This window comes from Lactuca saligna, chromosome 9 (genome assembly GCF_052625555.1).
Source record: "Lactuca saligna cultivar CGN05327 chromosome 9, ASM5262555v1, whole genome shotgun sequence".
In the NCBI taxonomy this organism is placed as follows: Eukaryota; Viridiplantae; Streptophyta; class Magnoliopsida; order Asterales; family Asteraceae; genus Lactuca; species Lactuca saligna.
Window position 1 is genome coordinate 150556082 of NC_136425.1, and position 24649 is coordinate 150580730.

Genomic DNA, 24649 nt, shown 5'->3' on the forward strand with positions numbered 1-24649 from the left:
ATTATTTCAAAATGGGTTACAAAGGTTAACGTAGACTAATACATTGCTATTAATGACAAGCCTAGAAACACAGGCGTTACAGCTGAGGTTCCCGATCAGGATTGTGCATGCTTGAGTACGCTGAGCGTACTAAAGGAGGTACGGTGTAACCCCTCTGTGGGCTTTTGGGCTAAGTGATGTTTTGGACCTTGAGTGTTGGGCCTGGCATTTGGGCCTTTGTGTCACACCCCCAAACCAAGGATGGCGGAAACATCCGGGGGTGGAGGACTTCATGTACAGTATCACAACAACGTGTATAATAGTGCTCAAAGTAAATACAACAATCATAAATACAATTGAAAAAGTTACACCAAATTATATGTTTACATATTTCAAAATCAATTACATTATGATGACAAAAGTAAATTGTTGACGGTTGAACGTCCCATCCTCAAAGCGTTGAAGTTTTCCTGTTTCATTGATTTCCTGAGAATACAAGTAGTTTTGAAAAAGTGTCAACAATTAAGTTGGTGAGTTCATAAGAATTTTGTTTGAAGTAGAAGCCGTTTTCCTTGTAAAATCGATATGGTTTGATTTCCATAAAATCCAATATTTTCTTAGTTAAGTGTGAATAGAAATATTCCTATATGATGCATTAATGAACCCTAGAATGACCCGTAGAGTTCCTCTATAATCGTCCAGCGTATATAAGTTATATAAGGTTTAAATTAGATAAAACGTTGAATATAGTGGGTCTGCCCTAGGCCCACAACCAAACAAGGAACAGGAGATGAGGCAGGCACCACTAATTCTAGGCCAATCGAGACTAAATTCTTATATGACTCAAACATATACGCTCAGCAATTATAGTTGAAATCTAATAATTCTAGATGAAATATAGTTTTAATATCATAATAACTATCTTAAGTGAACCTGGTACTTTGTATCGGTACCCCATTTTTGTATAAAGACCTAGCACTTTGTATTTGTACCCCTTTTTGTATAAAAACCGGCACTTTGTATTTGTACCCCTTTTTGTATAAAAACCGGCACTTTGTATTTGTACCCCTTTTTGTATATAAACTCGACACTTTGTATTTGTACCCATTTTTGTATAAAAACCGGCACTTTGTATTTGTACCCCTTTTTGTATATAAACCCGAGACTTTGTATTTGTACCCCTTTTTGTATATAAACCCGGAACTTTGTATTTGTACCCCCCTTTTGTATAAAAACCGACACTTTGTATTTGTACCCCTTTTTGTATATAAACCCGACACTTTGTATTTGTACCCCTTTTTGTATATAAACCCGACACTTTGTATTTGTACCCCCCTTTTTGTACGAGTATGTTATATAAATGATCATAAACTATACCTATTATAGTTTATTAAAATGTTTGAAATGTATATGTACCCTAACTATACCTATTATAGTTTAGTATATTTCTTTGTGGTGTTTAAGAATCCCATTCTATGTAAGTCAAATGTATAGTACAATATAGCTATGTTTAACTTACTTTGTTTTGTACTAATGATTATGATGGAGGATTCTTATAAATTCAGTAAGTAATTTCCTATTATACAAATATATCATAACAAGAAATACATGAAATATATGAAGTCATCAAAGACTTAACACTTTGCTCAACATGTTACAAAGTGTTTTGATAGTTAGAAGCTGTTAACTTATTCTTAATCTTTCTGCACTATTTTAGAAAAATCATAAAAAAATCATACGAAGTCGAAAACTAGATCTGTAAATTCTGAGAGTTCAAAAAATGTGTCTAGTTTACTCATAATTTTTATCACGATTTTTAATGACCTCAAACTTGGGTGAATAAGTCAAAAATCACAGACTGGTCCGGATTGTTGTTTGAAATGATAGGCAGTTTTATAAAAATCACCATAAATTGTAGAAAAAATCTTATGGAGATGTGCAAGTAGTCATTTTAAAGCTAAGAACTTGAACTATTTGCACCTTGTACTATTTTGAAAACAAAAATGTTTAAGATGCCCAAAACAGTTCGTGAATGGAGTTGAAATTTTCTGATGAAGGCTGTTAGAAAATTTTAGTTATGTTCTTGGTGTTTTAACTTGTATTCCCCCCCCCCCCCCCCCCTGAAAACTTGAGAAAACATGAAAATGTAGGGGTATGAACTCACCTTGAGTGATTTCAGTAGATAAGTGTTGAAGAAGAGAAGTGTTCAACCCAAGAACACTTGAAGAATCACTTGAAGATTCGAAGATCTAACACAAATATGATGGAGTTTGTGTAAGATATCTTTGATTTGTGTAGAAGGAAGTGAAATAATCATATGGAGGATGGAATATACTTACCAAATGTGGAGGAAAAACTCAAGATCAGCCCTTGAATCTCGAATTTTGTAGAAAAAAAGTTTGAGAGAAAAGTGGTGTTTGATTCTTGGTGAAATGAGAGCAAATGAGAGAAATGAGGAGAGAGGATGTTTTGATCCAGCTCTAAAAACGTGGGAATGGGTGGACATTGATTGTAAGAGACATTGAAGTGACCTAGATAAGGTGGGTAGGTGTGGCTGGTCATAGAGTGGGTGTGGGGTGGTTGCTTGTGACATAAGATAAGGCAAGGTCAACACTCCACCTTAAATAAATCACCCATTAGATTTTTATTATTTAAATAATGATTTTCATGAAAATATGTTTAAATTATGAATATTTAGGGTTTATTATGTTAAAATATAATTTCTGGAGAAAATCCCGCTTTAAAATCACGAAAAACGGGCTTAAAATGTTAAAAATATAAAAAATGGGCTATAACTGACAAAATTCCGAAATCTGGCCGAGTTTCGGTCTTCTGATGTTGGAACCGAGAGGAGAGAGGGCAGAAACCGAGAGGGGAGAAGAGAGAGAACAGAGACCAAGAGGTGGGAGAAGAAACCGAGAGAAGGGAAGAGAGAGAGAGCAGAGACCGAGAGGTGGGAGAAGAAACCGAGAGAAGGGAAGAGAAAGAGCAGAGACCGAGAGGGGAAGAGAGACTGAAAGGAGGCAGAGAGGCGGGAGGCGAACAGAGACAGAGAGGAGAGAAGGAGACAGAGAGGCGGGAAGAAGACAGAGACCGAGAGGCGAGTAGAGACAGAGACCGAGAGGCGAGTAGAGAGACAAAGACCGAGAGGCGAGTAGAGAGACAAAGACCGAGAGCAGGGCAAGGGAACCGAGAGACGGAGCAGGGAACCGAGAGGGGAAACCCAAAGCAGAGGCTCGGTCCTTGCGAGTTTCGGCCCGAGAGGCCTCTCTTCTTGGTTTCGGTTCCTAAAGCCTATTTTACTCGTTTTCACTCCGTTTTGAGCCGTTTTTGACCCGGTTAAGGGTCGAAATGACCCGAATGATTCTAAAAAGTTACGGAAACTTTTGAGAGAGATTTCACATACATGGAGAGATTTGGGAGAGATTTGACATTCTTGGAGAGATTTCTCATACAAAGAGATATTTGCGAGAGATTTCACATACTTGGAGAGATTTGGGAGAGATTTGACATTCTTGGAGAGATTTCTCATACAACAAGATATTTGAGAGAGATTTCACATACTTGGAGAGATTTGGGAGAGATTTCTCATACAAAGAGATATTTGAGAGAGATTTCACATACTTGGAGAGATTTGGGAGAGATTTGACATTCTAGGAGAGATTTCTCATACAAAGAGATATTTAAGAGAGATTTCACATACTTGAAGAGATTTGGAAGAGATTTGACATTCTTGGAGAGATTTCTCATACAAAGAGATATTTGAGAGGAATCTACAAGTATTATCAAACTCGATTATGAAACACAGGTGTAAAGTAGAGGAATCTACAAAACCTAAATACACATTGATGTTTATTCACGAACTATGATCTGAATCTGAACTGAATCAATGAGGTAGATGATATCATCTCCCAATCAGCTACACTTGTGTGACATCCCCAATTTCACGGCCAGAAAAGACCGAATTGTTTATGCTTTGTTTTTAAAATCAGAGTAATCGTTTAAAGAAAATTGTTGCGGATTTTGTCCCAAAAACAAAATATGATAAGAATTTATGAAAGCATTTTTTGAAGAAAAGTATTTTCATTATATGACAAAATCTCGGGATGTCATGTTCCGATACAGACACATAAGCATAAACAGAACTTACATTTATTTACACTAATGATTTCCATCTCCTTTAATCTCTCAACGAAATATGTCTTCGTATCGATACCCGTGATACAAAGAAAACTGAGTGGGTCAGGCTTGGGAGCCTGGTGAGCATATAGTGTTTTCAACCCACAATAATATAATTATTATATTTAATTATGAAACAATCAATTCAAATACCCACCCCCATTGTCTCCATTTATTTCTTAAAGATTTATCCTAAGAACCAATTACCCTTCTCTAATTCATTCCTAAGGATTGCCCTAAGGAACTGGCACAATGTTTAGTGCTGCAAAGGTTCTTAGATTACCTCTGGTGAACACACAATTCACAATAGTTAATGAACACCTAGTTCAAGAACACCTAATGAACACTTAGTTCCAATATTAACCAATGAACACCTAGTTCACAAACACTTAATGAACACTTAGTTCAATTATCCCTGATGAACACTAAGTTCAAATATCTAATGAACACTTAGTTCGAATATCCCTGGTGAACGCAATCACCTAAGGAACACAAACAATGAAAGCTCTTAGTCCAAACAATGTGATAATAAAGTATATCTCGATCCTGCGAAACCACTAATGTTATAAACACATATAAATTATATTTCTAAAACAATATATCACATCCCGTCGATCCCCACATACTGACCCTATACAATGATATTACGAGATCTAGCCAAAGGAATCGATATGAACCACAAACTAACGAAGCTGCTTCGGAAATTCCCTGGCAGCAAATGAGGATTAATAAAGACATCAATTGAGGGGAATGGAATAAGTTTCACCACGAACCTTCATTCGTAAAAGAAAGAACCACAAGACAATTAAGTCAGGGGTAGTTATCAATGCCTAGGATGTGGTATGAATATCTGAGGTACGTAGCCCCTAGACGCACCCTATCCGGCAATGGAAACGCTGACTAATGCCTAGGTTGTGGTCTGAACCACCAGACTCACCCTATCCAACATCAGAAATGGAAACACCGACTAATGCCTTGGTTGTGGTCTGAATACATGAGGTATTTCACCCCCAGACGCACCCTATCCAGGAATATAACACCAGACATACCTAGCAGTGGTTTATTACCGACACACTTTATTAGGCAGTCTACGAAGTTCCCTTAATTACTTCGTGATAGAAAACACTGACATATGAAGCTCAGTCGATCACTTCATAAAAGAAACGTTGACTCCAAAGCTCTCTCAAAATAAAAGTATGGGTAAATACTAATAGAGTATTCCCGTACGCTCCCGTAACCGACACACAAAATTGTCAAAAGACTTTGTACATGATAGTACTTCTGGCACAAGCAGCACCCAAGACCCAGAGCTTTGAAAAGGACTTCGTACATAAAATGTACTTCTGTACGTAGGACGTACTCCACCGATCATCAATCTCACAACACACGTACTCTTAATAAGAGGCTACCCAATGTCCAAACTTAATGGAACTAAACGTCCCTATTTAAGTCTTAACCCATCACTATGAAAGCCTACGATGCCTATAATCAATTTTCTATACTATCTCCATTTGGAAAAGCTAACTACGAGTATACTTAACACAAAGTTTTAAGTAATATATACACATCTTAACACATATGGGACCATAACCGGTACGTACGTTGTATATCATCAATTATATATATAACACGTATTTCGGGCAATAAAAAATACTTCACATACATATATAATTAACACTTTAATCAATACTTGTATTAAAATTATGTCTGTGAAAGGGACTATGCACATGATACCCTGTCGGATGAACACTTAATTCAAAAATACATAATCCGTACTCCCGGATCTAACATTTACCTCATTACCTAATCCATCTTCCCGAATCTAAAAATAACCTCTTGATCTAATCCATACTCCCGAATATATAACAAGTTTATCTCTTTACCCTTATATCTTATGATCCAAATCATCTTTCATCCCATACCAAGAATCTCATCTACCCATGCTCTACCCAACATATTCGTAGATACAAAATACGTATATGGTTTAACTCATTAAAACCTATATAATTTATCCATTCCACAATTATCTCAAATAAACAACAAATATATATACACATAATATGTATTTCATAGCAAATACTTAATATTTATGTGTAAGAAGAAAGTGACCACACACTCACTTGACTAGAAGATGATCGGACAACACTACGATTTGTAGAAGTAGTATTCTTGGGTAGATCTGGAAGATCTTCACAAAAACTGGGCTCCTCGCGGGCAGGGCTTCGGCTCGGGAATCTCACTTCTCGGGATCTTCGGGATCTTCGGAACTTGCTTCGGGGCTCAGGAATGATACCGGGGCTTCGGGATATAATTGGCATGCAAATCGAGGCAAAAACTAGAGAGAAAGGAAGAAAAATGGCAAAAGAATCGGTTGATCTTGGTTTCTATTTATAGGCTGTTGGGTCTGGGATTACGTTGGGCATAATTTTGGAGTACACTGGGCGTACATAGAGTACGCTAGGCGTACTCTTCGGATAACCTTTGGTATGCGTGCCACGATCTTCAAAAATTCATAACTTTTGCATACGAACTCCGTTTTTGACGTTCTTTATATCCACGCGTAGGTGAGATTATGCTCTACAACTTTCATTTAGACTCCGTTGGCTAATTTTGACTTTATTTTTGTTATATTATTTTTAGTAGGCCGGGACAGGAAAACTCCGTTATAAATTCATAACTTCTTCATCCGATGTCTGTTTTCGTCTGTCTTTTTACCGTTGGACTACTATCAACAATATCTTCGATTCTCGTTTAGATTGTTTCGGCTAAAAACCGCTCGATCTCAATTTGAATATTCGGGTTGCATACCGCTAAGTCAAAACTTAGAAAAATCATAACTTGCTCTTACGAAGTCAGATTCGGATGTTCTTTTTATACACACTCATGGTTTAACGAACTCTATGACTTTTGTTTAGATCTCTAAGGCTAAATATCAATCTAACATAAATTCACTTTTTACGTCGTTCAACGTCGTGTCTGTTTTGTCGCGAAACTTCGACATGTCATAACTTCCTCGTTATAACTCGGATTTCGGCGTTCTTTACATGCACGAAAACCTTGTGACATATACTACAACTGATTTAAGGTTATTCGTTCTAAATAATCTTCTATCAAAAAGTCGTTTTTGACGTTTATCGTCTCTTAATTGATTACCCCTGATTTACGGGCGTTACAATTTGTTGGATTTAACAGCTCCAAAGACAACGACTACAGGAATGGGGCGGTTAAACAGTGGAAGGAGGAAGTGTTACAACTAGTATTTTTTCTAGGAAATTCTACTCATGCAATCATTCAAATAGTATAATAACTTGTACTCTAAGTGAATACTATACTCCATTCTCATTCAAATATATCTCATATGCTCAAATAAGGGTTGGAAACCCTAGAAATCCCGACTCAAGTTCATTATGGACCAGGGTTCTCTTATTGGGTCAAATGGACGAATAAATCTCCAACTTCATCATCTTGGGCCTAGGAACCCTAAATGGGCTTTAGTTGGATCCACCTTAATGAAACTTAACGTTTTGGGCCATAATGGGCCTAAAATAATCTTTTTTACCTTTAAAGGGCCTATTAGGCCATCACAACTCCAATTAACCCTAATGGACCATTAAACACATCCATTTATGCCATTTGGGTCATGAACACACTTAAGGGCCCAATGGGTCGATTTTTTTTGGGCTTCATGACTTCGAACCAAGTCAAGAAAAGGGCCCAAATTTATCTCAATTCCTTTATTTTATCCCATTCTTGGCCCAACAACAATAATATCATATAATATTAAGAAAATGAGGAATTAACCATAAAATGAAACCTAATCTTTATTTGTTGGATACCCATGCAAGGGTGCATGTATCCATGCACCCATCACACCATCACAATTCAAACTCTATATCTCTCGCTCCCTCACTCTTTCTCTCGGCCAAAGAACACAAAAACACACACACACATTTTTTAACGCCCGTAGATCCGGGCTAGTGAATTTAGAGGCAATAGGGGTCGAAAACGACTTTTCGACAAAGTATTATTTAGAATAAATAATTTGAACCAAGTTGTAGTATATGTCACAAGGTTTTCGTACATATAAAGAACGTCGGAATCCGAGTTATAACGAAGAAGTTATGACTCGTCAAAGTTTCGCGACGGAACCGGCACGACACCGGGAAGCGTAAAAAGTGAATTTACGATAGAGTGAGATTTAGCCTTAGTGATCTAAACTAAAGTCTTAGAATATGTTAAACCGAAAAAATCCATAAAAAGAACGCCCAAATCTGACTTCGTATGAAGAAGTTATAATTTTTCTAAAGATTCAGCTTAGCAGTGTACAGCCCGCAACTCGAATTTTAGTTCGAGCGGTTTTTGGCTTACGCGACCTAAATGAGAGTTGAAGATCTCATTAATAGGAACTCAACGGTAAATATATGGACAAAAACGGAGTCTGTATGAAGGAGTTACGAATTCTTCGCTGTCATTTAACAGTCTAAACGCCTCCTACTGTTAAATTTGAGATCGGTCAAGAATTAGCTGACGGATTCTAAACGAAAGTTGTAGATCTTGATTTTACCTACGCGTGGATATAATGAACGTTGAAAATGGAGCTCGTATGCGAGAATTATGATTTTTCTAAGTTTGAAGGCTGATACGCGATAGGGGGTGACGTGGCACCACTAGAATTGGACACGTGGCACCACCAGAAGGTTGCCACATGCACCAACTCGGCGAGTAGGTCCTCCTACTTGGCGAGTAGTTCAGTCAGCACCCCTATAAATAGAGGTGTCGGGCATTCACTTCTCTTCACACCTCTCCAACATTCTTTCTCTCTCTATACTCTCTCTCTAGCCTCCCTTAATCCCCCTAAAGCCTAGGTAAACCCCCTGGATCCCGAAGGAAGCCCCGAGGCTCCCAGAGTCCTAAGAAAAGAGTCTTTCGGCTCGAAAACGCTGCTCCAGCGAAGCCTGGTTTTCGAGAAAACCCGCGGTAAGTGAGCTACGCCTATCTTATCTTTAGCGTAGCTTATGTTTCGATATAGTAATGTAATAATGTTATGAGGTCTTTAAAATAATTATTTGGGCTATTATTATGAGTTATATTGAGTGTTATTTAACGCTTATATAATAATAATAATAGCTAGACTATTAATTAGTCGCGGTTATCGTTAGACTAAACCCTAGTGGTGTTGATACTAGGTTTTATCGAAGGAAATTGTTTTGAGAGTATCAAAGTGCTGTCCGAGTGCTAAGTCACCACCTTTCAGGTGAGTGCATAGTTACTTTCATCTTACACATAGATATGAAGTATTTTATATAAACTACGTGCTATGTGCGCATATTATCTGAATACTTGTTGTCTATGCTGGATGAACGTTTTTTTATACATGTTTTAAATGATTTGAACTGTATACGTATTTTAAATATACAAGTATGTTGGGTATGAGATGGGTAGATGAATGATGAGAGATAAAAGATGATGTGAGTAAACATTGGCAGCTACAGACTTAGTGCCTAACAAATAACATCGACAACTATGGACTTAGTGCCTATTGGACAAACATTGGTAGCTATGGACTTAGTACCTGTTAGGAATTGGTAGCTATTGACTTAGTAGCTATTAGATAAACACTGGTAGCTATGGATTTAGTACCAAGAAGCTATGGAATTAGTGCTTTACGAACGAGCATTGGCAACTATGGATTTAGTGCAAGTCCTATAACCCTAGAAGTAAGGGACTTCAGAATAAACGAATGCAGGATAGATGACTCTTAGGATAAATCCTTAAGAGTAAAGAAGATAATGGGGATGGGTAATTGGGTTGATTGTTTGATTGTTTAAACATAATAATTATATTATTGTCGGTTGAAAACCCTATGTACTCACCAGGTTTCCCAACCTGACCCACTCAGTTTATTTATATCACAGGTGTTGATATGAAGTCACATTACACTGAGAGATTTAAAGAGATGTAGATCACTAGTGTAAATAAATGTAAGTTCTATTTATACTTATATTTCTGTATTAACGATGACATCCCAAACGTATTGAAATGAATAAAATATATTTCTTCGAAAATATTTTAATAACGTATTTATCATGTTTTTTTAGGAACAAATTCCAGAACATTTTTATTAAAAGAAGTACTCTGATTTTTATAAAGCATAAACAAAATCGGTCTTTTGTGGCCGTTAAAATGGGGATGTCACAGTTGGTATCAGAACATTAGTTTAAGCGAACTAGGAATTTGTAGGAAATTTCTAGACTTAAACTTAGAATGCTAAGTGATGATTGTGAGGAGTGTGTCAAATAGATTTAGGTAATACACCTGAATAGACACAAGCACTATATTATTTAAGGAATGATGCCTAAATCGCTTTTTATGTGCTAAATTATTTGTTATGCTATAGTTTCATCGGATCTATGGTCTGTTGCCGACTGGATCTGGAAACCTTATGTGTTTAGGATTCTAAACGTACGAATACGATATTAGAACTAGCATATAAACGTTTCGGAGTGATAGGGACGATTTAAACGTCAATCCTAAGTAAAGGTCTAGATTCACCCTATTCGGTGCATAGATCAAGATGGCAAGGACCCGTAGCGGAAACGTGAATGCAAATAAGAATAGAAACCAACCCCTAGTGGTTCAGCAAATACCTGTTGTAGAAGAAGTTGCACCTGAGCCAGTCACCATGGCTGGAGTTCAAGCCATGATTCGGGCTATGCTAGCTGAACAAAGGGAAGAAATGAGGTGGATGTTGAATAGGGATGAACCTACTATGCCCACTGAGCAACCCGAGCTGATTCCCGAGCAATCAGAGGAAGGGAACTACAGCCACCAAGTGAGTCAGGTAGGGACTCAAGGTGAACAAAGGGAGGCCCGGAGAGGTGAAATTTTCAGTCGGCGTTCACGACGCCAAGACAGGTGAAATTGTCATTATTTAGTATGGTTATGACGGCTCGCTTAGAGGAATTAACGTTATGAAGTTTACAAAAGACCATTCTCTTTTCTCTTGGATTACTCAGAAATATACTCTTACTCATGGTTGTCAAAATCGCGATCCTGATCGTAGGATCGTACGATCCTACGATCCTATGTATGAAAAACAATCTGGATCGTAAAAGGATCGTATTTTGGGTAGGATCGCAGGTAGGATCGTAAGATCGTAGGTAGGATCGTAGGATCGAGATCCGATCCGATCCTACCTTCCTTTAATTTTTTTTTCAAATGAATTTTTTTTACCATTTTATGTCTTTTACCCTTTACCAATCTACCATTTATCATTTTTATTGTGACTTATGACTAATATTTTAAAGTTTTTATAACTTTTGAACGAAAAATTAAATGTTTGAAATATTTTTTATGATTAATATTATAAATTAAAATTATATTCTATTTTGTGGGATCTTAAGATCTCGATCCCGATCTTACGATTCCGATTTTGCAAACCCAAAAACGATCCTAGGTAGGATCCCGATCTTGACAACCTTGCTCTTACTAGTACTCAACCACGGGGGTTGGTATGACAACTTTCTCTTTTACAGACAACATCGGGTTGTCTGAGAATATTCTCTTTACATGCTCTTTACATTCTCTCTACATTCTCTTTACCCTTTTAGTTAAATAAACAATAACATACATGCATTAATACAAGATCTGACACAAACATACTAAACAGTTTGCAGAAAATATCGGGTTTTCTGTTGGTTTTCAAAATTATACAAATCATTTTCACAAACATGATTATGAACTCACCAACATTTTATGTTGACCGTTTTTCAAAATAACTTGTATTCTCAGGAAACCGTTGAAGCAGGATGAACGAAACAAACTAATGGATATTGTGTGATATTTTGTTTCATCATACTCTTACTATTACGGCATGTAATGTTCAAATACAACACTCGATGTAAACAATGAATATTGTTATATTATGTGACAATCGTCAATCTTGAGTCAAGTCAAGTCATCAAGTCAAGCCGGTCAACTCTATTAAACCTTGTGTATTAGGGTTTGTGTTATGTTCATACTGTATAACTTGCTATATTAATGGGAAAACATCACTTGAGAAAAGTCTTGTGTTAAAAATTTCCTAAGCCCTAGTGCTAATCAATGAACTAAACTGATGAAAACCATGTTGCATACTCATTGGGAGGGTGTGGGATCCTTAATCATGACTTAACGGGGCTCAAGAAACTTGCATTGCGGAGCCAAACACCCACAAACGCCACACTTGAAATCTCTCTCAAATATCTCTCTGTATGAGAAATCTCTCCAAGAATGTCAAATCTCTCCCAAATCTCTCCAAGTATGTGAAACCTCTCTCAAATATCTCTCTGTATGAGAAATCTCTCCAAGAATGTCAAATCTCTCCCAAATCTCTCCAAGTATGTGAAACCTCTCTCAAATATCTCTCTGTATGAGAAATCTCTCCAAGAATGTCAAATCTCTCCCAAATCTCTCCAAGTATGTGAAACCTCTCTCAAATATCTCTCTGTATGAGAAATCTCTCCAAGAATGTCAAATCTCTCCCAAATCTCTCTAAGTATGTGAAACCTCTCTCAAATATCTCTCTGTATGAGAAATCTCTCCAAGAATGTCAAATCTCTCCAAGTATGAGAAATCTCTCCCAAATCTCCCTCAAATAGTTCCCGTAACTTTTTAGAATCATTCGGGTCATTCCGGACCTTAACCGGGTCAAAAACGGCTTAAAACGGAGCGAAAACGAGAAAAATAGGCTTTAGGAACCGAAACCGGAATGAGAGGCCTCTTAGGACCAGAACCGAGCCTCTGGTGGTTGAGGCATGCGAGACCGAGCCTCGGTCTCTGCCTCTCTCGGTCTCTCTTCTGGTCGCTCTGCTCCTCTCGGTCTCTACCCGTCACTCTGCTCCTCTCGGTCTCTACCCGTCGCTCTGCTCCTCTCGGTCTCTACCCGCCGCTCTGTCTCTTCTCGCTCGGTCTCTACCCGCCGCTCTGTCTCTTCTCGCTCGGTCTCTACTCCGCCCCTCTGTCTCTTCGCGCCCTCTGTTCTCTCCTTCCCCCTCTCGGTTCCTTCCCTCTCTCTTCTCCCCCCTCGGTTTCTGCCTCCCTCTCTCTCGGTTCAGCACCAAAAGGCCGAACCTCGGCCAGACTTCGGGAAATTGTCACTTTTAGCCCATTTTTGATATTTTTAACATTTTAAGCCCGTTTTTCGTGATTTTAAAGCGGGATTTTCTCCAGAAATTATATTTTAACATAATAAACTCTAAATATTCATAATTTAAACATATTTTTATGAAAATCATTATCTAAATAATAAAGATCTAATGGGGGATTTATTTAAGGTGGAGTGTTGACTTTGCCTTAACTTATGACACAAGCAACCACCCCACACCCACTCCATGACCAGCCATACCTCCCCACCTTACCTATGTCACTTCAATGTTTCCTTACACTCAAATTTCACTCACTCCCACGTTTTTGAGCTGGAACAAACAACCACACTCCTCATTTTCTCTCATTTCTCTCATTCCACTAAGTAACAAACACCACTTTTCTCTCAAACTTTTCTACACAAATTTTCGAGATTCAAGGCTGATTTCAAGTGTTCTTCCACACTTAGTAAGTAAAAATTCATCCTCCCTATTATTATTTCACTTCATTCTACCCAAATCTTTGATTGCTTACACAAACTCCATAACTATAATGTTAGATTCTCGAAAACCTTCAAGGCATCTCCAAGTGTTCTTGAATTAAACACTTCCATTCTTCAACAATCATCTACTGAAATCACTTAAGGTGAGTTCATACCCCTACATTTTCATGTTTTCTCAAGTTTTCAGGGGGGGGGGGATACAAGTTAAAACATCAAGAACATAACTAAATATTTCTAACAGCCTTCATCAGAAAAGTTCAACTCCATTCACGTACTGTTTTGGGTATCTTAAACATTTTTGTTTTCAAAACTGTACAAGGTGCAAATAGTTCAAGTTTGTAGCTTTAAAATGACTACTTGCACATCTCCATACGATTTTTCTACAATTTATGGTGATTTTTACAAAACTGCCTATCATTTCAAACAACAATCCGGACCAGTCTGTGATTATGGACTTTTTTACCCAAGTTGGAGGTCATTAAAAATCGTGATAAAAATTATGAGTAAACTAGACACATTTTGTGAACTCTCAGAATTTACGGATCTAGTTTTCGACTTCGTATGATTTTTCTATGATTTTTCCAAAACAGGGCAGAATTGCTAAAGTTAGCCAACAGCATGTAAATATCATAACACTTTGTATTATGTTGAGCAAAGTGTATAATCATAAGTTCTAATTTTTGAATGTGTTTCCTTGTTAGTTGATCATTATGAACTGAAACTAAGTCATTCATATTCAATATTATTCATTCATTTAGAACACGTATTATGTAACTATAAAAAGTATAGTTCGATAAATTCACAACACTAATACATTTCCATAAAAGAATTCATACATATTATATACATTTTAGATAAACTATAATAGGTATAGTTTATGATACATCACTCAACACACTCGTACAAAAAGGGTACATTCATACAAGAAAGATTTATATCCACACACATTTCACGTAAACTTGTTAACCTATGTTGTGAGACTCTCTCTCTCCCCGTACGTCTGAGTGCGGGATATAATTCCTGGTAGTTATAATCAGAATCTCCTTGAGGGAGAACGTGATACTTGTATATAGATCTATATTGGGTTTGACACCCCACACCTTGCTGCTAGCTACAGTGGGACCTGCAGGTCTACGGGTGACAAATGTCATTTCATTTTCGCGACGCCTGAGAAACGTTGTGGCAGGTTCACATAGTCACAGTATGATTATAGCGACTCACCTAGGGAGATAACAATTCATAAAGTTTACGGGGTTTCATAAAACCGAAGTAGGTTTTAGGTTGATAAAGAAATTTACTTTCCATATCATTTTAAACTCACGACATTTCTACTAAGTAATGATGATTTCTTATACATTTTAGTCTTTGGTTATAAGGCTACATTTTTCGGATTTCAAGGAAAATATCGGATTTTTCTGAAACAAACGCGACATTTACATGTGAAAGACTTCTACTAAGTTTATTAATAAAAACTTATGAACTCACCAACCTTTGTGTTGACACTTTTCAAACAACTTGTATTCTCAGGAAAACACTAAACAGGTAATCAAGTGCTTTTGAGGATGGGACGTTAAGGCATCAAACTTTTCATATTTTGTCAACATATTGTAATTGATTTTGAAACATGTAATTCATACAAGTGATGTAACTTTTTCAATTATATATATATGTTGGTTGTGTTTGCTTAAATTACTATTGAAATTGTGGTTATGATACTATACATGAAGTCCTCCACCCCCGGACGTTTCCGCCATCCTTGGTTTGGGGGTGTGACATATTACATGTGTGATGATGATGATGTTATGTTTCAATTATATTCACTGTAATGATATTTCAAGATAAAGTCACGCGCAAGCCCCCGGACGTTTCAGCCGTATGGTTCGGGGGTGTGACAGGAAGTGAGAAAGAAGTGATAGAGATATGTCGATTGATGTTGGTGGTCTTGTAAGGGCGTGGAAGCTTCATGTGGGTGACGTAATTAGCAACAAAGATGGTGGTGGTCTTGCTGGCTTCGAATTTTGTGTGTGGCCAGGGGTTCCATGTCATACAAACATCGTTGATTCCTTCAGGATCAGTGCTCGCTATCTCCTTCGACATTTGGGTAGCAAAAATAGAAACATTCTAAGTGTAAATTAGGAGAAATTGGGGATTACGGAGATGAGGAAGTGATACATGGGAAAAAAGGGGTGGAGCGGCTATGTGGCTGAAAGAAATGAGGGTTTTATCTAGGTCTAGGCTTTAGCAGGTGGAGAGAGAGAGAGAGAGAGAGAGAGAGAGAGAGAGGGGGGGGAGAGAGAGAGAGAGAGATTGGATATTAAATTTAATTTTAAAAAATAAAAGAAAAGAAAACATCATAAATGGTCCCTGTGGTGGTGAAATGACGAAAATATCCTTCAGTTAACGGACAAACTTAACGGAGTTAGCAAAAAGGACCAAACATCAAAAGTTTGAAAACACAGGACCATCTATAAGGTTTTTAAACCACGATGACTAAACTTCAGATTTTGGGTAACCACAGAGACCATTTATGATGTTTTTTCTTCTATAATTCAATATATAAAATGAAATGAATTAGATTAACGATGGAATCAGATGTTAAGGTGTAAAATGATATAAAAATAAATATTCAATGTTTTTTTTTTGTTTGTACATACACGGTAGACCAACTATACTTTTACAAAATTTTAAGGTTAATTTCTATAGCGAAAAATAAACTATTTATATTTTAGGCAAAGATCATTATTCTAAATAAATACTATAAATAAATATGTAACAAATTATTTGTTTTTGTTCGCAAAATAATAGTTTTCAAAAGAATTAAGTTTCAAAAAATTTAACGGCACAGCTAGTTACCCGTTTGACTTCTCATTCATTGTACATTGATAACGAAGTGTTATTAATCTTGAAAAAAAATTATCTTAAGAAAAAAAGTTGGACTGTTTAAATATTTTATTTTATTTTTTGAATAAATGATGTTTATAAAAAAAAAAAAATGTTTATCACATTAATCATTTGTCTTACATAAACTACATATATTTGATGGTTTAACAAGAAACCGAGCCTTGATCGAGTTTTTTTTTAGAACCGGCAAATTTTATTGACCAAGCACTACCTAGCAAGATGCTAGGCAGGCCCAAAAGGAAGACTACATTTGAAATTGTATTACAGACAATTTAAAGGGCAAACACACCATTCGTCCCATTTAATATTACATTCTACTCTCCTATGCCTAATCCAATTGAATACAATAGATTTAACCCTGTCAATAATCTGGGAGAGTGAGTATCGTGTGCTCCTGAATACCAATTCGCATCTGGTTTTCCATAGTATCCACATCACCCCAAAACAAATGCAAATTAGGTTGTTTTTCTTTCTTCTGCATCTTCCCCAAGTTTTCGTTAGCCCAATAAGATCACCAATGGTTTGAAAATCCGGTTTCGGAATATTACACTCGAGCCTTGATCGAGTGATTTGAGCTTTGGTCGACATATCGAAACTCATCGTCGATAGAGTTCAACTATTACTTTTTAACTACAAAAAAGACTACTAATAGAGTAATAGGACAATGATGAAAATAATAAACCATGCTGACCAAAATCTTTTGTTAAAAGATAATAAGATATAGTGTAGGTGTCATAACATTAATGTAGAATTAAAGGCATTAATTGTAGGCCCATGTCAAGCCCACAGAATTTTCATCTCTTTTGTACCCTACGACCTTCGGTAGCCCCTGTTTTGCACATTGTTTTAGGATAAGATAACTTCAACAACACGTATTTATTTTGATTGTTTTTTAGAACGGGAGTGAAAGTGTTTATTTTGATTGTACTTTTTATGACGTTACAAAAGGCTATTAATGTAAATAATTTGCAATTTTGAAAATAAAAAGAGTTGAACATTGGTAATTTCGTTAGTAGTTTAGTAATATGATTATAAAAGTTATGTCTTGAACAAACGTTTTAAGTGTTTCCTCGTTTTTAATTCATAGCAAACATATACACATTATCATAAGCTTTAAGCATTTAAGCAATAAGATTATTTTGTATTTATTATAGTTAGGTATTGGTAGATTTATAGTACCGTTTATGGCATGTTTAGTGTATTTACATACGTGTATAGCACGTGATTGATAAATGATTACTTTGGTGACAAATAACATGTGAAAGTTGCTCAGCTCAAAAATTAGGATTTGGAATACGACCAACCACAAACCATCAAACAGAAAAAACCACAAATAAGTGATCAATCCAATTCGAATTTAATAAATTAGGCCTAGATATATTATTTCGTGTTGAAAGTCTGTTTTGGATACGATTAATAATGTGAGTTGTAGTTAGAATGTAATGTTGATTGTTTTTGTCTAAGTAGAATATGACTAGATACAATGAAAGAGCAAGAGTAAAATAACACGTTCAACTACAACACTATATTTATATTTACAATACATTACTGAAATGATGGAGTTTTGTAAGTTGATTTTTTTTTATTGGAAGCAACAAATCTAATCTACTCATATATATATATATATATATATATATATATATATATATATATATATATATATATATATATATATATATATATATATATATATATATATATATATATATATATATATATATATATATATATCAGATGAGACTTGAACTCTCAACCTAAAAAAAAGAACAACACTTGATACAACGGAGCTACTCATAATTCCACATATGTCCCATTACTCCTAATTTCATATATGTCCCAACAATAAATCCTAAAGGGAAGGTCTAAGGAATGATGGATTGAGAGTTGGGATCTTCTTTATGAGAGATGCTCTGTGACATGTTGATCACAAATTGAAACATTGGTAAGATTTAATTTTTGGGTGTCCTATTACACTTTGACACTCGAGGTATGAGTGTATAAAAGGGAATGTATGGGAGGTTTAGAGAGAATGAGATTTTGTTGTGTTATTTATGGGTACCTCATATCGATGGGGTATTAATATAAACTTGGAGGGCGGGACAACGTATGTCACCTTATATGATTTATGTACCTCTATCGTGTCCAAAGTTTGTTCCTTGAAGGCAATGCATAACTTCATTGGTTTTTCCATTTGCTTTCCTAAACTTTACCATTTTATACTCTCTCTCTCTCTCTCTCTCTCTCTCTCTCTCTCTCTCTCTCTCTCTCTCTCTCTCTCTCTCTCTCTCTCTCTCTCTCTCTCTCTCTCTCTCTCTCTCCTAAACTTTACCATCATAACATTGACATAGTATATATTATATGTTTAATTTCTTAGTTAATATATTAATCATTTTTGTTAATTTATATCTTCTATATATAACAAATAAATAACTTTAATGACATTTGTCGCATTCATGTGTTCCTAACTATGCTGTTGTTTGGTAGCATAAGGATGATTTGTATTTAAATAATATAAAGGCTCTATATGAATCTCTATATAAATTAATGTTTGATTAGATATCTTAATATCTATCTCTTAATGATGAAAATGACCATTTTAACATTCTAATTGTTTCCAATTAATTTTAAGCCTCTTTTTTTGCCATGTAGTTGAAACAATTCAAACTTTAAGACCACAAATATTTCACTATGTACATGAGCTCAATGCCTTACAAATAACAAACACTATGAACATAACATAGAAACCATAAACATCAAAAAAAAATTGATGCATAAACTACAAAGTGATTTCTCACACTCCCAAGAAATACCCAATCAATTTCATGAGAGGTTTGGGCTTCTTAATTATAAAGATCGGACACTTGACACTCTGGACAAAGTGATTTCTCACACTCCCAAGAAATACCTAATCAATTTCAATGCTATTTTCATATTTCATAAACGGGTCCTACTAATTGGATTCCAGATTTTCTTAGAAGACCCCTCATTAATGACTTTTTAAGCATAAAATTCCGTACATTTATAATATCAATAACTTTTATGATTACTAAAAGTTAATTTTTTTTGAAACTCGTACTTATTATTTAATTCCTATAAACTTTTTATTTATTATATATTTTACTTTTTTATAATCAAATAATAATACAAAATATCAACGGTTTCTATATATTTTAATACTTATATAAACCAAAAAATAAAAATAAAATGATATTAAATATTTAAATGAAAACTAAGTATTATTATTATATCGTATTTGAAGTCACTTATTATTATGCTTACATATAAAAATGATTTTAATAAATTGCATTAAAAAACCAAAAATAAATTAAATTTTTTTGTTTACAATATTTTATTTTATATATTTGAAAAAAAATATATGGTTATTTTAATACTTTTTTATAAAAATAATATTTTTTTTCTATAAACAAATCTTTATATTGAGTTATTTTATTATGTAATGATTAGTTTTATTTAAAGTAGAATATAAAATAATTATGAAGGTCTAATATTATGCAATGATAATTAATAAAAAAAATAATTATTTGGTAATGATTAGCTTATTTAAAAAAAAGGTTAAACTAATTATTAAAGTAATTATTAAGGGTCCTTTAAGAAAGTAAAAAGGGTCCAAATAGTTGAACCCTTCATAAACATAAATAATCATCTACAATAGTCAATAGAATTAAACATCAAGAACATTTTCATATTTTCAGCATAAACACATAATTTCAGATTTTCAAGCAAACATAAACACATTTGTTGTTTTCAGATTTTCAAACACATATAGAGCAACAAGAAGAAAGCAAAAAATTTGATTTCACACAAACCTAAAAAAATCAAGGAGCAACAACACAGATAGAACACAAGTGTCATACAAATCGAGCACGACAAGCTCTTAGGGGTGGAAAAAGTCGACCAAAAAGAAAAAGAGTAGAAAAATTACCGACAAAGGGGGAGGAAGTGAAGGCGGAGGCAGAGTGACACTTTCGTAGACGGGTAGGGAGAAGGTGTAGTCGCCTAAGAAGAGGGAGAATAAGGGAGGAGAGTGTTCAATGTGTAGGAAAAGGAAGAAAAAAACGAGGCAGACGTGTTTTTTTTTTAGGGATGGGTTATAAAACAGAAAACTGGACCGGTATTTGAACCGAGATAACCAAAAAATGTTTAAACGGTCTGGGTATTGGATTTAAAAATTAGCCTTATCCGGGTTCCGAATAATCCGGGATCGGGTCAAATGGGTCCAGGTTTTAGAACCGATTTGTAAAAAAAAAAAAAAATGGTTTAGTAGGTCTTGAACCGAAATTTGAAAGGTTACACAATAAGATACGCCTACTGAGATAAACCAAAACCGATATGGACTACTAAAAAAAATAGGTCCAGTATAAGTGCTACGTATCCTTTACCAAGTCTCATTCTTTCATTCATTTTGTGAATTATCCTTTACCAACTCTCATTCTTTGATTCATTTTGTTTCAATCATATTAATTATCTTCATATAATCATATCCCCAAAATTTCAATTTCTCTAGTTTGGAAGGTTTGTCAAAAACTCAAAATCGCTCAACTATAAAAAAAGAATGTCACGTTAATAACAAGTACATTAATGTAAACATATTGCTTTTTTCTTTAGTTCCAAAAAGTATATTAATAATGTTAAGCAAATGGACACTTTGATTCATTTTTTTTCCCAACGTATTGTTTTTTTCCCTTTTGTTCCAAAAGTCCAGATTTCGGCTCTATTTTTAGGTTTTCGGTTTCATTTCCGGATTTTCGATTATTTTTGTGTCTAATAACACGAATCTGGTTCCAATTATCAATTTTCGATTCCATACCAAATTTAACTGGTTTGATACCCCGGAGATGATTCTCGTATACCGTTCCAGTTTTTGGTTCTTATAAATCATCAATTCCAGTTTTCGGGTTTCCCGGATCTGAGTTTGGACACACTTTCATCCCTATTTTGTTTATTATGGCAAGGGTAGCAGGTGAAAGTCTTATAGTTCCAGATCTTTTTTTGCCACATCTGACCGATTAAGATTGTAAAAAAGTTTCAAATGAATATGCGATCCAGATCCAACCTCTTAACGAGATCATTAAGATGTGAAACAAACAGCCCCTATCTAATATTTTTCGCTCATCTCTAAATCTCTCAATTTAGGGAAGCTAAATTTTTTTCAGAATTATGTTTAACAACTGTAAAATTTTAAAAATATCCATATTGTTCTGATTCTATATATGTTTAAATTTTCCAAAATTATCTTTAACAGCTAAACAATTTTCAAATTTTTGCCCTATATAAAGCATTCTTCTGGAATGTTTTATAACGAGAAATTAAATATCCTTCTATCTTAAATTATGACATGTATCGTAATTAATAAAAATAATAATATTATAATATACTACATGTTGGCATGTTGCTATTTAAAATCGATAGAAAGATATATAAGAAGATATTTAATTTCTCTTTTACAATACAAAATTTTGAATTTTTTCTCCCAACGATCCATTGACTGATTGACACTAAAACTCTTAATTTAATTGGTATTTTTATAACATCTAAATATTGTATACAAAATGATCTTTGGAATTTGATGACTTATGACTATCTTTTTGTCGTTTTATACAATATTCCTATCTACTTATTTCCTATTTCAATTAAAGCCAATTAAAAAAATATCATTTTAAAGTTCTTTAATGTTTACTCTCTCCGTTTTTTTTTCTTTTAATCAACTTGTTTAATACACACACAAGCATTTAAACTTATATATATATAAATATCTGACTACTTATTATTAACTAATGTAAATATCTGAATTATGATTCTGACTTCTACTTTGCAATTAATATCTTTAAAAAAAATATATTAAAAACCCGCATATATATATTCGAGATGCATGTATCATGTATAAATAAGTATCAATAAATTAGTTTAAACGTATTATTAAAAAGACAATTTAAAATAGCAAAAGTTTGATTTGTTGCCATTTCGGCCCATTGAAAAAAATCTTCGACAAATAAACAATAACAGAAATTCTTTTAATTAAACGAAACTGTAGATACATTCTGCATGTAAGGCAAGTGGAGAGCTACGTAGCTTTCTGAATCAAACCATAAATGCATTCTCCTCTGTTTTATCTTCTATAAATGCAGTCACTTGTGTTCTTCAAACCCTAATTCAATCACTTTCGCTATCCTTTACGTCTCTCCAACCTCCTATATCCATTTGGGTACATACAAATTAACCACTGTATCAATGGCTGATTCTGCATTTGGGTTTTTCTTCAAAGCTCTCAACAGAGTTTTCATGGCTGCCATCACTTGCATCGTTGCTCTCGGTATGTTTCTTCTTCTTCTTCTTCACCGGAATTTTTCGTTTTTGTTGTTTGGTGATAAAATAAGAAATGGATTCGAAAGGGAAACTCGGAATTTGCACTTGACATTACGTCGAACACTTGGTAGGTGTTACATGATAAGTGTATATAAAACGTAATTCCATGGATTTCAGGAGGAGCAATAGTGGGAACAATAACGGGAGCAATCAAAGGGTCGACTACAGAAACAGGGTTAGCCCGTGGAGCTTGTGTGGGTGCAATCACAGGCGCCATTACAGCGTTGCAGCTCATGGATATGATCGTTGATGGCGAACCATTCTCCAAGGTTATTCAATTCAAATCCCTCATTCAAACCACCTTAATTCTTCAATCTTCTAAAATCTAACAACTAACATGCGCCGTGGTTTCAGGTATCATTGTTACGTAGTCTTGTAAATGGACAAATCTTTACCGAATGGGTAGGTCCTGCTTTGCTCAAAGCTTACATGTGGCAAGTAAGTCGAGCTTTTTTTCTGAATCATCTCAAGCTTTTTACAGGTTATTTTCTCGATTTCTAAACGATTTGTTAATGGAATTGTACAGATTAATGGAGTCGAAGCAACATTTGTGGACATTTTCGATGGGTTTGAGAACAATGTTTCGAAAGGGTTATGTAAAGATTCAATAAACAAATTACCCAAATGCACTTTCAAGAATTCTTGCGAGGAGATTGAAAGAAATGGAAGCCATGAGAGAAGCTGTGCGATTTGTTTGTGGGGCTTCAAGAACAGAGAAGAGGGAAGAGAGCTACCAATTTGTAGACATGTATTTCATTTAAAATGCATTGATGAGTGGCTAATTAGAAGTGGTTCTTGCCCTATTTGCAGAAGAGATGTTTAGGGACTGATTTTGTAAAATGTAGAAACCAAAGGGGATGGTTTGTCATGTTTTGGAATTGTAAATGAATTTCTTTATTTCATGTCGGATAAAATGGTGTTAGATGGAGAAAATAAGTCCTCCATTTTTATTTATTTTTATTATTCTTATTATTATTTTGAAGTGGGATGACACGTAGAGATGTTATAACTTTAATAAAAAAGAATAATCACAATTTAAAACTATGAGTAAACATGTTATAACTTTATCAAATGTATTATTATTTTATGTTTGTGTTAAACTAGCATAGAAACTATAGATTCCTCATACGATTTAGGAAGTTGGATATAATTAATTTGGTCCAAGGAAAAAAGGTCATCATGTGGGTATACACGACCGTTGGAAAGTGTAATTTTTTTTTTTTTTTTTTTGACGAAATCTTTTACTACTATTTTCTCACAGCAATGCCCAATTACGAGGATATTGCCAAATCGATGACTAGCCAACATATTATTAGCATGATTTTTTTATGTTGTTTTTAGCGAAGAATGCATTAAAAAAGACTAGCAATATGATGTAACATCTAATTAAAAACCTCAGGTCGAATATTATGCATGTTATGCGTTGTCTTCAAAGAAGAGTATATTTTCTTATTAAACACCAACCAACGAGTTCCAAGCTATCCAAATATCTCAAATAACAGAGTAAACCAAGGCTGAACAACGTTTATCTCTTTTTTTTTCTTTGCACTGAACCATCCAAAACATGATGATATAACATTA

At 34.8% G+C, this 24649-nt stretch overlaps 1 protein-coding gene across 2 annotated transcripts; it reads left to right on the top strand.

The window, feature by feature from the left end:
* The first annotated feature begins 22661 nt into the window (after positions 1 to 22661).
* Positions 22662 to 24022, top strand: LOC145014221 (NEP1-interacting protein 1-like). 2 transcript variants are annotated; one of them, XM_078972594.1, is made up of 4 exons: positions 22662 to 23015; positions 23186 to 23337; positions 23423 to 23470; positions 23595 to 24022. In XM_078972594.1, exons 1-4 carry the CDS (start codon positions 22934 to 22936, stop codon positions 23889 to 23891), a joined length of 579 nt encoding a protein of 192 aa, XP_078828720.1. In that variant the 5' UTR covers positions 22662 to 22933; the 3' UTR covers positions 23892 to 24022. The 2 variants fall into 2 exon arrangements, with proteins under 2 accessions (XP_078828720.1, XP_078828719.1); XM_078972593.1 differs by having other exon boundaries at positions 22667 to 23015; positions 23423 to 23506.
* Positions 24023 to 24649: the final 627 nt, after the last annotated feature.